Source organism: Pan paniscus, chromosome 10 (genome assembly GCF_029289425.2).
Source record: "Pan paniscus chromosome 10, NHGRI_mPanPan1-v2.0_pri, whole genome shotgun sequence".
NCBI classification, from domain to species: Eukaryota; Metazoa; Chordata; class Mammalia; order Primates; family Hominidae; genus Pan; species Pan paniscus.
Genome location: NC_073259.2, coordinates 119395440 through 119408700, shown reverse-complemented (window position 1 = coordinate 119408700; position 13261 = coordinate 119395440). Strand labels below are relative to the sequence as shown.

The 13261-nt window shown below is 49.3% G+C and overlaps 1 protein-coding gene across 7 annotated transcripts in view; it reads right to left on the bottom strand.

The window, feature by feature from the left end:
• Positions 1–13261, bottom strand: part of CUX2 (cut like homeobox 2) — a 323266-nt gene that overhangs the window by 8578 nt on the left and 301427 nt on the right. For 5 of the 7 annotated variants that reach the window (XM_034934493.2, XM_034934495.4, XM_034934490.4 and 2 more), the window contains 3 exons: positions 12806–13075; positions 9040–9228; positions 5487–5760 (listed from right to left, as the gene is read on the bottom strand). In XM_034934493.2, coding sequence (XP_034790384.1) covers positions 5487–5760; positions 9040–9228; positions 12806–13075 — 733 coding nt within the window. Of the gene's footprint in view, positions 1–3; positions 383–5486; positions 5761–9039; positions 9229–12805; positions 13076–13261 lie in introns of those variants that run through there. The other 2 variants (XM_057299530.2, XM_057299529.2) reach the window with 2 other exon arrangements.

Here is a 13261-nt window from a genome sequence, read left to right as displayed (position 1 = left end):
GCAGAGACGGCGGTGAGCCTGGGGCTGGACAGGGGACTCCCAAACCCTGGACTCCATCTGCATACATGGCATTTTGGTCCCACCCACTGCCCTGGGGCTCTCTAGGCACTAAGCCTCCATACTTGCACCATCTTATTAAGTCTTCTCAACAACACCACAAGGTGGGCGCTATTATTATCTCCACTTCACAGGAAACAAGGCTCAGAGATGTTAAGTGACTTGTTCCAGGTCACACAGCTAGTAAGTGGCAGAACCGAGACTTGAACACACGACTACTGAATCCCAAAGCTCATGATCTAGACCTGTGCTGGCCAACACAGCAGTTACTGGCCATACATGGCTCTTGAGTGCTTGACATGAGGCTAGTCCACATTGACATGTGCTGTAAGGGTACAATATACACCGGTTCTTAGGCTTAATACAAAACAAAGTGAAAGATCTCATTAATAATGTTTATATTGGGCTAAATCAAATAAATGATTATGATTAATTTTATCTCTTTTTTTTGAGACAGAGTCTCACTCTGTCACCCAGGCTGCAGTGCAGTGGTGCGATCTCGGCTCACTGCAACCTCTGCCTCCTGGGTTCAAGCAATTCTCCTGCCTCAGCCTCCTGAGTAGCTGGGATTATAGGCATGTGCCACAATGCCTGGCTAATTTTTGTATTTTTAGTAGAGACAGTGTTTTGCTATGTTGGGCAGGCTGACTTGAACTCCAGACCTCAGGTGATCCACCCACCTTGGCCTCCCCAAGTGCTGGGATCACAGGCTTGAGCCACTGGGCCTGGACCCAATTATTTTCTTACAGCAAATGAAGTCAAGAAATTTTAAGTAACTTGTCCAAGGTCATAGAACGACAGGGGTTTCTGTTTCCTCAGCACCTTCAATGCTGTGGCTCCCTGGCCATTTATGTTAACAATAAAGTATACTAATATAGACTATTAGCAACTATATAGTTACAAACATAATAATAATGGGCGCTTATCATGTGTTGGGCACTAGGCTAAGCACTTTTTGCGGTTTTCTTTTCTTTTTTTTTTTTTTTTGAGATGGAGTCTCGCTCTGTTGCCCAGGCTGGAGTGCAGTGGCGCAATCGCGGCTCACTGCAACCTCTGCCTCCCGGGTTCAACCTATTCTACTGCCTCAGCTTCCCGAGCAACTGGGATTACTGGTGGGCGCCATCATGCCAGGCTAATTTTTGTATTTTTAGTAGAGGCAGGGTTTCACCATGTTGGTCAGGCTGGTTTTGAACTCCTGACCTCAAGCAATCCACCAGCCTCGGCCTCCCAAAGTGTTGGGATTACAGGTGTGAGCCACCGCACCCAGCCTGTTTATTTCATTTTCTGTTAGGTTGGTGCAAAAGTAATTGCATTTTCTGCCTTTTTTTTCTTTTTCGTGTAACTTTTTTTTTTTTTTGAGATGGAGTCTCACTTTGTTGCCAGGCTGGAGTGCAGTGGGGGCACGATCTTGGCTCACTGCAACCTCTGCCTCCCGGGTTCAAGTGATTCTCCTGACTCAGCCTCCCGAGTAGCTGGGACTACAGGCGCACGTCACCATGCTAATTTTTGTATTTTTAGTAGAGACGGGGTTTCACCATGTTGGTCAGGCTGGTTTTGAACTCCTGACCTCAAGCAATCCACCAGCCTCGGCCTCCCAAAGTGTTGGGATTACAGGTGTGAGCCACCGCACCCAGCCTGTTTATTTCATTTTCTGTTAGGTTGGTGCAAAAGTAATTGCATTTTCTGCCTTTTTTTTTGCTTTTTCGTGAAACTTTTTTTTTTTTTTTTGAGACGGAGTCTCGCTCTGTCACCCAGGCTGGAGTGCAGTGGCGCGATCTTGGCTCACCGCAAGCTCCCGGATTTACGCCATTCTCCTGCCTCAGCCTCCCGAGTAGCTGGGACTACAGGCGCCCGCCACCACGCCTGGCTAATTTTTTGTTTTTTAGTAGAGAAGGCGTTTTACCATGTTAGCCAGGATGGTCTCGATCTCCTGACCTCGTGACCCACCCGCCTTGGCCTCCCAAAGTGCTGGGATTACAGGTGTGAGCCACTGTGCCCGGCCTTTTTTTTTTTTTTTTTTTTTGAGATGGAGTCTCACTTTGTTGCCAGGCTGGAGTGCAGTGGGGGCACGATCTCGGCTCACTGCAACCTCTGCCTCCTGGGTTCAAGTGATTCTCCTGACTCAGCCTCGGGAGTAGCTGGGACTACAGGTGCACGTCACCATGCTAATTTTTGTATTTTTAGTAGAGACAGGGTTTCACCACGTTGGCCAGGATGGTCTCGATCTCTTGACTTCGTGATCTGCCTGCCTCGGCCTCCCAAAGTGCTGGGATTACAGGTGTGAGTCACTGTGCCCGGCCTTTTGTGACTTTTTATTTTAATGGCAAAACCATTTTTTAAAAAAATGGCAAATCCTTTAAAATGGATCAAAAAACATTTTTTAAAAAATGGCAAAAACCAGCTGGGTGTGGTGGCTCATGCCTGTAATACCAGCACTTTGGGAGGCCAAGGCAGGTGGATCACTTGAGGTCAGGAGTTCTAGACTACCCTGGCCAACATGGTAAAACCCCATCTCTACTAAACAAAAAAAGAAACAAAAGTGGCAAAAACTGCAATTACTTTTGCACCAACCTAATATAATAATCTCATTATGATACACTAGTCTGATTTGCACTGATAAAGGAGACCAGGCTGAGAGGGCACAGGAACTGGCATGGTCGCAAGGCTCTGAACCTAGCAGTCTGGCTTATATTTTCTTGCCCCTGCCTCCCTGCTCAGGTCCTGTGGGGCCCCATCCCAGGATCCTGGGCCTGGAGGAACTGTGAGGGGTCACCTAGTCCGTACCGTCTCTCAGTCCCCAATCCCTCCAAAAAGGTGACCTTGCCCACCTTCCAGAGCTCTCCCCCACCTCCCTCAGCTCCCTCCAGTGGGAAGAGCTTCGATGGGGAGGGACTTTGTCTTGTTTTCTGTGGCGTCTGGTACAGAGTAGATGCTCAGTAAACATTTACCAAATGAAATAATGTGTTCTTCTGTAATTATAACCCTTTGAGAGTTCTTTTGAGAGTGGAATTCTCTCTTCTCCTTTGTGCAAACTCCTATTCATCCCTCAAAACCCATCTCAAATACCACTTCTGTAAAGTCCTCCCCAGGCAGAATTCCCTTTTCCCTTGGCCCCTTGTTCCTTCCTGTTTCACAGCATTTATTAGATTATAGTGAAATGTTCTGTTTTATGACTCTAAGATCCTTAAGGGCGGGGATTGGTTCACTATGCATACATTAGAAATGTTTGTTGAATGAATATGTTGGATAATAACGGAGTGCTCAGTTCCTGTGGGGAATCAGAGAGGAGAAGATGTCCCCATATCCCCCAGGGAGGGAAGGAAATGAGCAGGCTTTAAGGACCTATGTCATTTGTTATTTGGCAGGCTCTGCTCTGAGCCAGATGATAAACCATATTTTATTTTATTTATTTATCTGTTTGAGACAGAGTCTCGCTCTGTCACCCAGGCTGGAGTGCAGTGGTGTGATCTCGGCTCAAAGCAACCTCCACCTCCTGGGTTCAAGTGATTCTCGTGTCTCAGCCTCCTGAGTAGCTGGAATTACAAGCCCCTGCCTGGCTAACTTTTGTATTTTTAGTAGAGATGGGGTTTCATCATTTTGGCCAGGCTGGTCTTGAGCTCCTGACCTCAGGTGATCCGCCTGCCTCGGCCTCCCAAAGTGCTGCGATTACAGGTGTGAGCCACTGCGCCCGGTCAAAACCATATTTTATAATGCGTTTATACCCAGAGTTATTTCATTTGATCTATAATCAAGCATTGCGGGATAGGTATTAGGTTCCTCATCTGTAAAATAAGGGTGAGACGTGGAGAAGTAAAATGACTTGTGGGGGGATTGGGGACTGAGAGAGGGTATGGACTCAGGTCTATAGGACCCTGGTGCCCAGGAGAGAGGAGATGCTGAGTTGCTCCTCCCACCAATCTCCTCTTTCCTTGATTCCTTGGGGATCAAGAGACATTCTCTCCCCCTGGAATGGATGAGTAGATTTTCTTCTCTGGTACCATGTGGGCACCAGAGACTTTTCCTGCTCAGGAAGCTTGGCAGGGGTGTGGCGGGGGATGTTCCTCAGAGATGGTCCTTGAAATCCCCCCAAGTGTTCTTTACAGAGGTCTCCTCAGAGCCAGCCCTGGGACTAAACTCCTAGGAAGCTCAACCTACTTCAGGCCAGTGACTTGTGAGACCAGGGAGTCAAGAGTGGGAAGAGCTATGGAAAGAAGCAGCCATTGAAGTAGGAATCACCCACTCTCTGAGGTGGTGGAGCCTGAAGAGGATACCAGGGGGTTTTTCTTTCGGTTTCAGGGGTAGGAGGGGCCAGGAGCCCCAAATCAGGGATCCACCCTGAGGCTCAATGAATAGTCAGGGTTCCTCAGGCCTGTACCCCCAAATACCCTTCCCTGTCCCTTCTTTGAGGCAGACGCAAGGCAAACCAGGGTGAAATAATAATAAAAATAATGACAATAATCATATCAATACCCACCACATACTATGTGCTGGATTTTTTTTTTTTTTTTTTTTTGAGATAGTCTCACTCTGTTGCCCAGGCTGGAGTACAGTGGCACAATCTCGGCTCACTGCAACCTCCGCCTCCTGGGTTCAAATGAGTCTCCCACCTCAGCCTCCCAAGTAGTTGACACTATAGGCATGCACCACCACGTCCAGCTAATTTTTGTATGTTTCAAAGAGATGGGGTTTCATTATGTTTCCCAGGCTGATCTCGAACTCCTGACCTCAGGTGATCTGTGCACCTCGGCCTCCCAAAGTGTTGGGATTACAGGTGTGAGCCACCGCGCCTGGCCTACACGCTAGGTATTTTATGTAACTATGTTAGTCTATCAAATCCTCTGTGCAACTCTATGAAGTAGATCCTGCTACTGTCCACCCCATTTTACAGGTGAGAAGACTGAGGCTCAGGGAAGTGAAGAAGGCTCCACAGCTGAAAGTGATGGAGCTGGGATTTCTTCCACATTTGCCTGTGTTTTAAATTTTTTTTTTTTTTTTTTTTTTTGAGATGGAGTCTCACTCTGTCGCCCAGGCTGGAGTGCAGTGGTATGATTTTGGCTCACTGCAGCCTCTGCCTCCTGGGCTTAAGTGACCCTCTCACTTCGGCCTCCCAAGTAGCTGGGACTACAGGTGTATGCCACCGCACACAACTAATTTTTGTAGTTTCTTTTGTAGAGACGAGGTCTCCCTATGTTGCCAGGGCTGGTCTCAAACTCCTGGGCTCAAGTGATCCTCCCACCTTGGCCTCCCAAAGTGCTGGGATTACAGGCATGAACCACTGCACTTGGGCCTGTGTTCTATATCTAAGTGCCTATGTGATGGGGTCTCCCATCTCCCAGAGGCCATGTGGGGCTCCCTCCAGGCCCTGGGATGGGGAAGGGGTCCCACCTGGATTCTGCCACCCGCCTGTGGGTACGCCCCCATAGTCCCACCTGTAGTTGTGGAACCAGTTGATGACGGTGTTGGTCTTGAGGTTGAGCTGGAAGGAAAGGAGCTCGATGGTCTGCTGCGAGGGGTAGGGTTCCAGCTGATAGGCCTTCCGCAGTGCCTCCTTCTCCTCGGGTGCCAGCACCACCCGGGGCTTCTTGATCTGCAGGAGGCTCAGGTCCTGGGGCTGCAGGCAGGGGCTGGGGCACTCTGAGCGGGTGGCCGGGGACTCACTGTCTGAGCCAGTGCTGATGAGGCCATAGCGACGTTTCAGGTAGGCTGGGGCCAGGAAGAGAGGGAGGGCTGAGAGGTGGTGTCCCCACCCCAAAAGTTCCTGGCCAGCAGGAGTTCCATGGTGGGAGTGCATCTGTCAGGCCCACTCGGAGGCCATCATGCCGTAAGCTTAGAGGCCCGCCCCCCAGCCTTTCTCCCTCCTCACTCTCCTTCTGCATCTCCCAACCCCCAACCCCCCGCCACAAGATGCTAGCCTGACCTCGCCCGCCCGGGAGCCCTGGCATGAGCGAAGACTCAGGAGCATTCCTCACGCATAGGAAGCACTTGAAACAGGGTGCTCTACAGTATTCTCTCTGTTTTTGTAGAGACAAGGTCTCACGCTGTCACCCAGGCTGGAGTACAGGGGTGCAGTCATGGCTCACTGTAGCTTCAACCAACTAGGCTCAGGCAATCCTCCTGCCTCAGCCTCCCAAGTAGCTGGGATTACAGGTGTGAACCACCATCCCTGGCTAATTTTTAATTTTTTTTATAGAGATGGGGTCTCTCTCTGTCACCCAGGTTGGAATGCAGTGGCACAATCACAAGTCATTGCAACCTTGAACTCCTGGGCTCAAGCAATCCTCCTGCCTCAGCCTCCTGAGTAGGTGGGACTACAGGTGCACGCCACCATGCCTGGCTCATCGTTTTGTAGAGTGTTTGAAATGCTTGTTCCCTGGTGCCGTAAAGAAATAGCACTTGAATATAAATTTAATTTACTCAGTGAGGCCATTTTTATACTTTCTATAGAAAGGGTACGCCCGCCAGCAGTTTTGCCACTAGAGTACACCGAACAAAGGAGACAGGGTCATTTATAACCTGATGCTTCCACCCTACTGCTGTGTCCGGTTTCCACTGGCTGGAACAGGACTTCGCATGCTGTGTTTGTCCTGACTGGCTAGCAACTTAGAACTTTTTAAAAGAGGTAAAGGCAGAGGAGAACAAAGGAAGGAGGAAGTAACTTGTGGAAAAAGTTGAGAAAGGTAAAAACACCTTTAAATAAGGAAGAGCAACAGGCTGTGACCTAATGCTTGCTTGGACCACTATAAGCATGCCGGGGCAAATATTTAGGCTAAATCGTGGGAGCTAAGAACGTAAAGTACATTGATGTCTTTATCACGGCTAGCAGATATTTAAGAATGTTAGCACAGGTCTTTGAATAAATTTTGCTTCTAAGAGAAGTTACTATTTTCCTAATTAAATGGGGAGGAAAGTCTTTGAAGGGGAAACTTTATTTTTTACATAAGAATTAGAATCTCACTCTGTTGCCCAGGCTGGTCTCAAACTCTTGGCCTCAAGCAATCCTCCCACCTTGGCCTTCCAAAGTGCTGAGATTACAGGTATGAGCCACCACATCTAGCCTGCAATATCCTCTAGATTGTCAGAAGCATCCCTGAATTTCTGAACAGCCTTCGGTGGGCAATAGGTAGGGACAGTAACTTAAATGACTTACTGACTGCATGGTGCATCTTGACCCCAGATCATGAAGATGTTGGGGAGAAAAAAGCCCACTTCAGAATGAAAGAAGGTATGAGGGTCTTACTTAATCCTCACAGCAATGCTTTGTGGCTCTGAAAATGCATTTTTTTTTAGATGGAGTCTCGCTCTGTCGCCCAGGTTGGAGTGCAGTGGCACGATCCTCTTGGCTGACTGCAACCTCCACCTCCCAGGTTCAAGCGGTTCTCCTGCCTCAGCCTCCCAGGTAGCTAGGATTACAGGCATGCATCATCATGCCCAGCTAATTTTTGTATTTTTAATACAGATGGGGTTTCACCATGTTGGCCAGGCTGCTCTTGAACTTCTGGCCTCAAGTGATCCATCCACCTTGGCCTCCCAAAGTGCTAGGATTACAGGTGTGAGCCACCACATTGAGCCAGCTCTCTTGTTTTCAGAAATAGAGAGCAGCCAGCTCTCTTATTTTCAGTAACTAGCTTGAGGTTGTCACACGGCAAGGAGGTAGAAGGTCAAGTTCTCAACCACAGCATTGTCTGATGATGATGGCCCAGCCCTAGGTGCTCTCCACAGTCTGGCGTGTCCCTGGGTCATCACACGACCTGCCCTCACGCCCTGGATGGCAACTTCAACTGCTCCTATCTTATCTTCCAATGGACTTTGAACCTTTGGAAATATAGAGGAATCCTTGATGCATAGCATGAGACTGGGTGCCCAGCTCAATGCCAGCTTATCTTCCATCCAAATACTAACCAGGCCTGACTCGGCTTAGCTTCTGAGATCAGCATTCCGGGTGGTATGGCTGTAGACAATGCCAGCTTATCTTATCAGGATATAATGTCAGACAATGTGAGAACTTGCAATCTCCTTGCCCAGCCCTACAAGAGACGGTTCCTGGTCCTGTCCTTTGTTATGTAGAATCTGGGTAATGGGCCAAGGGCTGATCTACAAAACAGGGGGCTGAGGCAGAGGAGGGAGGGAGGTACACAGAGTTTTGGGAAATAGACAGTTGGGGCTGGCAACAGACTTTGGTGTAGCTTCAGAGGTGTGAAAGGACACCAAGAGATGGGGTGTTAGGTTTCCTTTTGTTTCTTTCTTTTTTTTTTTTTGAGACAGTCGTTCTGTCGCCCAGGGTGGAGTGCAGTGGCGTGATCTCAGCTCACCGCAACCTCCACCTCCTAGGTTCAAGTGATTCTCCTGCCTCAGCCTCCCAAGTAGCTGCTATTACAGGTGTGCACCACCATGCCCAGCTAATTTTTTATTTTTAGTAGAGACAGGGTTTTGCCATATTGGCCAAATTGGTCTTGAACTCCCGACCTCAGGTGATCTGCCTGCCTCGGCCTCCCAAAGTGCTGAGATTACAGGCGTGAGCCACTGCACCTGGCAGAGTATTGGCTTTTCATGGGAGAGGTAGTAAATATTTACAAATTTTTTTAAAAATTGGAGATGGGGTCTTACTGCACTGCACAGGCTGGAGTGCAGTGGCTATTTACAGCTTTGATCATAGCACATTGCAGCCTTGAACGATCCTCCTGCCTTAGCCTCCCAAGTGATCCTCAAGCAATCCTCCTGCCTTAGCCTCCCAAGTGATCCTCTTGTCTTAGCCTCCCAAGCAGCCAGGACTACCCATGCCCTGCCACTGCGACAGGCTGTAAATATCTTCACTGCTTTCAATCACATTGTTACATTGTTTTTCAAGGTTGCTATTTCATGCAGTCCCATAGTAGGCTGAGACTGGACCATGGGAGACCTGGGTTTATGTGGGTTACAGCTAGATATGGTTCTGGGGAAAATCTGAGACCCAGTGCTGGGGCCCATCCTCTGCCCAAGTCTTACCTTTCTTCTCCAGCTTCTTCATATCCCTCAGCTTCTCCACGTTATGGGGGTCATTGAGCCACAGCTGCATGCGGACAAAAGGCTCCCGCCCCTTCAGGCTCAGCTTGTGCCAGGGTTTGGGCCGGGACAGCAGGTCAGACACGGAGCCCTGTGTCAGACCCAGGATGCTTTCCCCAAACAGCCGCTGCCCTGGGGATAGGGGAGGGGAGCAATCTGTTACCCCAGGCTGGGCAGAGAAGCCTACTCCCAGGAGAGACATGGAATAGGCCAGAGACACAGGGGAGAGCCTCGAGGCTATCTCCACTGACTCCGAAGGGAGGGCCAGAGACGGCGGAGGACCCACACCTGATGTGAAGCCGAGGGGGGTCTGTCTGTAAAAGAGATTTGGGGGCAGGACGAGGCAGCAACCAACAAAAGAGCTTTTTTTTTTTTTTTCTTTTTTTGAGACAGTTTCACTTTATTGCCCAGGCTGAGCGTAGTGGCATGATCTTGGCTCACTGCAGCCTCTGACTCCCAGGTTCAAGCAATTCTCCTGCCTCAGCCTCCCGAGTAGCTGGGATTACAGGCACGTACTACCACACCCAGCTAATTTTTGTATTTTTAGTAGAGATGGGGTTTCCCATGTTGGCCAGGCTGGTTTCAAACTCCTGACCTCAGGTGATCCATCTGCCTTGGCCTCCCAAAGTGCTGCAATTACAGGCGTGAGCCACTGGGCCTGGCCCAAAAGTGCTTTTTTAACTTAAGAGGTTCTTTACTCCTAGGAGATTCCTGAAATTGTCTGCCAACATCATACACACAAATTTGTATCACCGTGTTGGAGGATAATTTGACAGATTCCATCCCAGTTTTAAATGTGCACAGCTTCGGAGCAAGCAGTTCCACTGCCTGGGATAGCTGCACTTGCCCAAGTTCACACAGATGCACACAGACTTATTTTTAGAGGCAGCAGGAAAGTGGAAAAAGCCAAAATGCCCATCAGTTGGGTAAAAAACTGTGGCGCATCCATGGCCTGAAACACTCTCCAGTGGTGAAAAAGAATGCGGGTAATAGAATTATTCTAACGTGGGTGGAAGGGTGCCCACAAAATAGTGTTCATTTTTCTTTTCTTTTTTTTTTTTTTTTTTTGAGACAGGGTCTCACTCTATCACCTAGGCTGGAGTGCAGTGGTGTGATCTCAGCTCACTATAACCTCTGCCTCCCAGGTTCAAGTGATCCTCCCACCTCAGCCTCCCAAGTAGCTGAGAGCACAGGTTTAAGCCACCACACCTGGCTAATTTTTGTATTTTTATTTTTCATTTTTTGGGGGACAAAGTTTGGCTCTATCACCCAGGCTGGACTACAGTGGTGTGATCTTGGCTACTTGCAACCTCTGTCTCCTCGGCTCAAGCCATCCTCCTGCCTTATCCTCCCGAGTGGCTGGGACTATAGGCACACACCACCATGCCCAGTTAATTTTTCTGTTTTTTGTAGAGACGGGGTTTTGCTGTGTTGCCCAGGCTGGTCTGGAACTCATGCCCTCCAACAGTCCTCCCGCCTCGGCCTCCCAAAGTGCTGGGATTACAGGTGTGAGCCACTACACCCAGCCTAGTGTTCATTTTTCAAAAGCAAGTTGCAACTCAATATTTGTATCATTTCGTCTACACAGAAAAAAAAGGAGAGGAAATTAAGTGTATATATGTTCTTATATGTGTTCAGAAAGTGTCAAAGAGACATTAAAAAACTGAAGTGTGGGCTGGGCACGGTGGCTCACACCTGTAACCCCTGCATTTTGGGAGGATGAGGCGGGAGGATCACTTGAGGTCAAGAGTTCGTGACCAGTCTGGCCAGCATGGTGAAACTCTGTCTCTACTAAAAATAAAAAAATTAGCCAGGAGTGGTGGCTCAGGCCTGTAATCCCTGCTACTAGGGTGGCTGAGGCAGGAGAATCACTTGAACCTGGGAGGCGGAGGTTGCAGCGAGCTGAGATCGTACAACTGCACTCCAGCCTGGGGCCTGGGTGACAGGAGACTCCATCTTAAACACACACACACACACACACACACACACACACACAACACTGAAGTGTCTGAGAGGCCAATGGGGAGGGATTTATTTACTTTTTTAGTAACTTTTTTTTCCTGTACTTTTCGGTATACTTTAAAACAATGAATATGTCTTATTTTTATAACAGGAATTGTAGTGAAAATGTTGGGGTTTGCATACATCCCTCTGGGAGGGGGGCATCACCTGCATTTAAGACTCAGAGGAATTTGTGTCCCAAAAAGGGAAAGAGCCCTAGAAGAGATTTTTCCACTGTGGCCCAAGAGGGCAAAGACTTCAGCCCTGGGTGAGGACTGAGCTGGAGTTCCGCAGTGATTGGGGTTCTCCACGTCTTCCTGGAAGGAAGTTTTTAAAGCCGTGGGCTGAGAATTCCAGGTCCTCTCAGACCTGCATTCACTTTGTCCCATCCCAGACCCAGGTCAGAGCCAGATGCCTCACACAGGGTCCTGGATGCCCTGGGGCTGACTCCAGTGCCCTGGGATCTCACCGTGGGCACTTTTGTCTTTTTTTTTTTTTAAATTTAACTTTTTTAGATACAAGGTCTTCCTCTGTCGCCCAGGCTGGAGTGCAATGGCATGATCATAGCTCACTGCAGCCTTGAATTCCTGGGCTTGTGCAGGCCTCCTGCCTCAGCTTCCTGAGGACTATAGGCATTCACCACAATGTGTGAAGTTTGTTTGCATGAAGTTTGCAGCTAATTTTAGGAAGCTTTTTTATTTTTTATTTTTTTGGAGATGGAGTCTCACTGTGTTGCCCAGGCTGGAGTGCAGTGGTGCAATCTCGGCTCACTGCAACCTCCACCTCCTGGATTCAAACGATTCTCCTCAGCCTCCCGAGTTGCTGGGATTCCAAGTGCATGCCACCACACCCGGCTACTTTTTGTATTTTTAGTAGAGATGGGGTTTCACCATGTTGGCCAGGCTGATCTGGAACTCCTGACCTGAGGTGATTCGCCTGCCTTGGCCTCCCAAAGTGCTGAGGTTACAGGCGTGAGGCACCGGGCCCAGCCTGTTTTTTATTTTACTGATTGACTGATTTTTTTTTTGAGATGAGGTCTCGCTCTGTCGCCCTGGCTAGAGTGCAGTGGTGTGATCCGGCTCACTGCAACCTCTGCCTCCCAGGTTCAAGCAATTCTCCTACCTCAGCCTCCCAAGTAGCTGGGACTACAGGCATGTGCCACCACGCCTGGTTAATTTTTTTGTATTTTTAGTAGAGACGAGGTTTCACCATGTTGGCCAGGCTGATCTCGAACTGCTGACCTCAGATGATCCACCTGCCTGGGCCTCCCAAAATGCTGGGATTACAGGTGTGAGCCACCATGCACAGCCATTAATTTATTTTACAGACAAGGTCTTGCTCTGTTGCCCAGGCTGGCATGCAGTGGCATGATCATAGCTCACTGCAGCCTTGAACTCCTGGGTTCACGCGATTCTCCTGCCTCAGGCTCCTGAGTTGCTAGGACTACAGGCATGCATCAACACGTGTGAAGTTTGTATGCATGGAGTTTTCAGCTAATTTTAAAAAGCTTTTTTAAGATATGAGATCTTGCTATGCTGCCCAGGTTGGCCTCAAACTCCTGGCCTCAAGCGATCCTCCCTCCCTGGCCTCCCAAAGCACTGGAATTACAGGTATGAGCCACTGGGTCCCAGCTCCAGACACCTTTTCAAGGCAAGTAGGAGCCAACCCAGGTGGGAGGCAGCCTCTCCGATTCCCACCCGCTCCGTACCTAGATTGTTGTCTGTGAGGACCTCCTTCACCCTCTTGGTGATGGAGTACGTGTCCAGCTCGGGGGACATGGCCACGATCTCCTGGATGCCCCCTGGGGCCTGGCTGCCTGAGTACATCTTCCCGCTCAACGAGGAGCTGGAGCGGCCCTCTGGCTGCTGGTTCTCCTTGCTGCTCTCCAGGGACAGGCTCAACGGCTCCTGGGAGCTCTTCTCAGGCTCTGTGGGGCTGGGGGGTGGGGATGGTGAGGACCTTGGTTCTGTGGGACTGGCTGTGGGCCACAGAGAAAGAGAAGGTGGTTACTATAATCTGGCACAGACACATCCACTTTCGGGAGGCTTGCTTCTTACAGCCAAGAGTTGCCAAACACCCATTTTGCAACCACTGTAGTAATAATCGCTCAGGTAGGGACCACCCTGGATGCTAAAACTAGTGGATGAAAGTTTGATGAGGACTG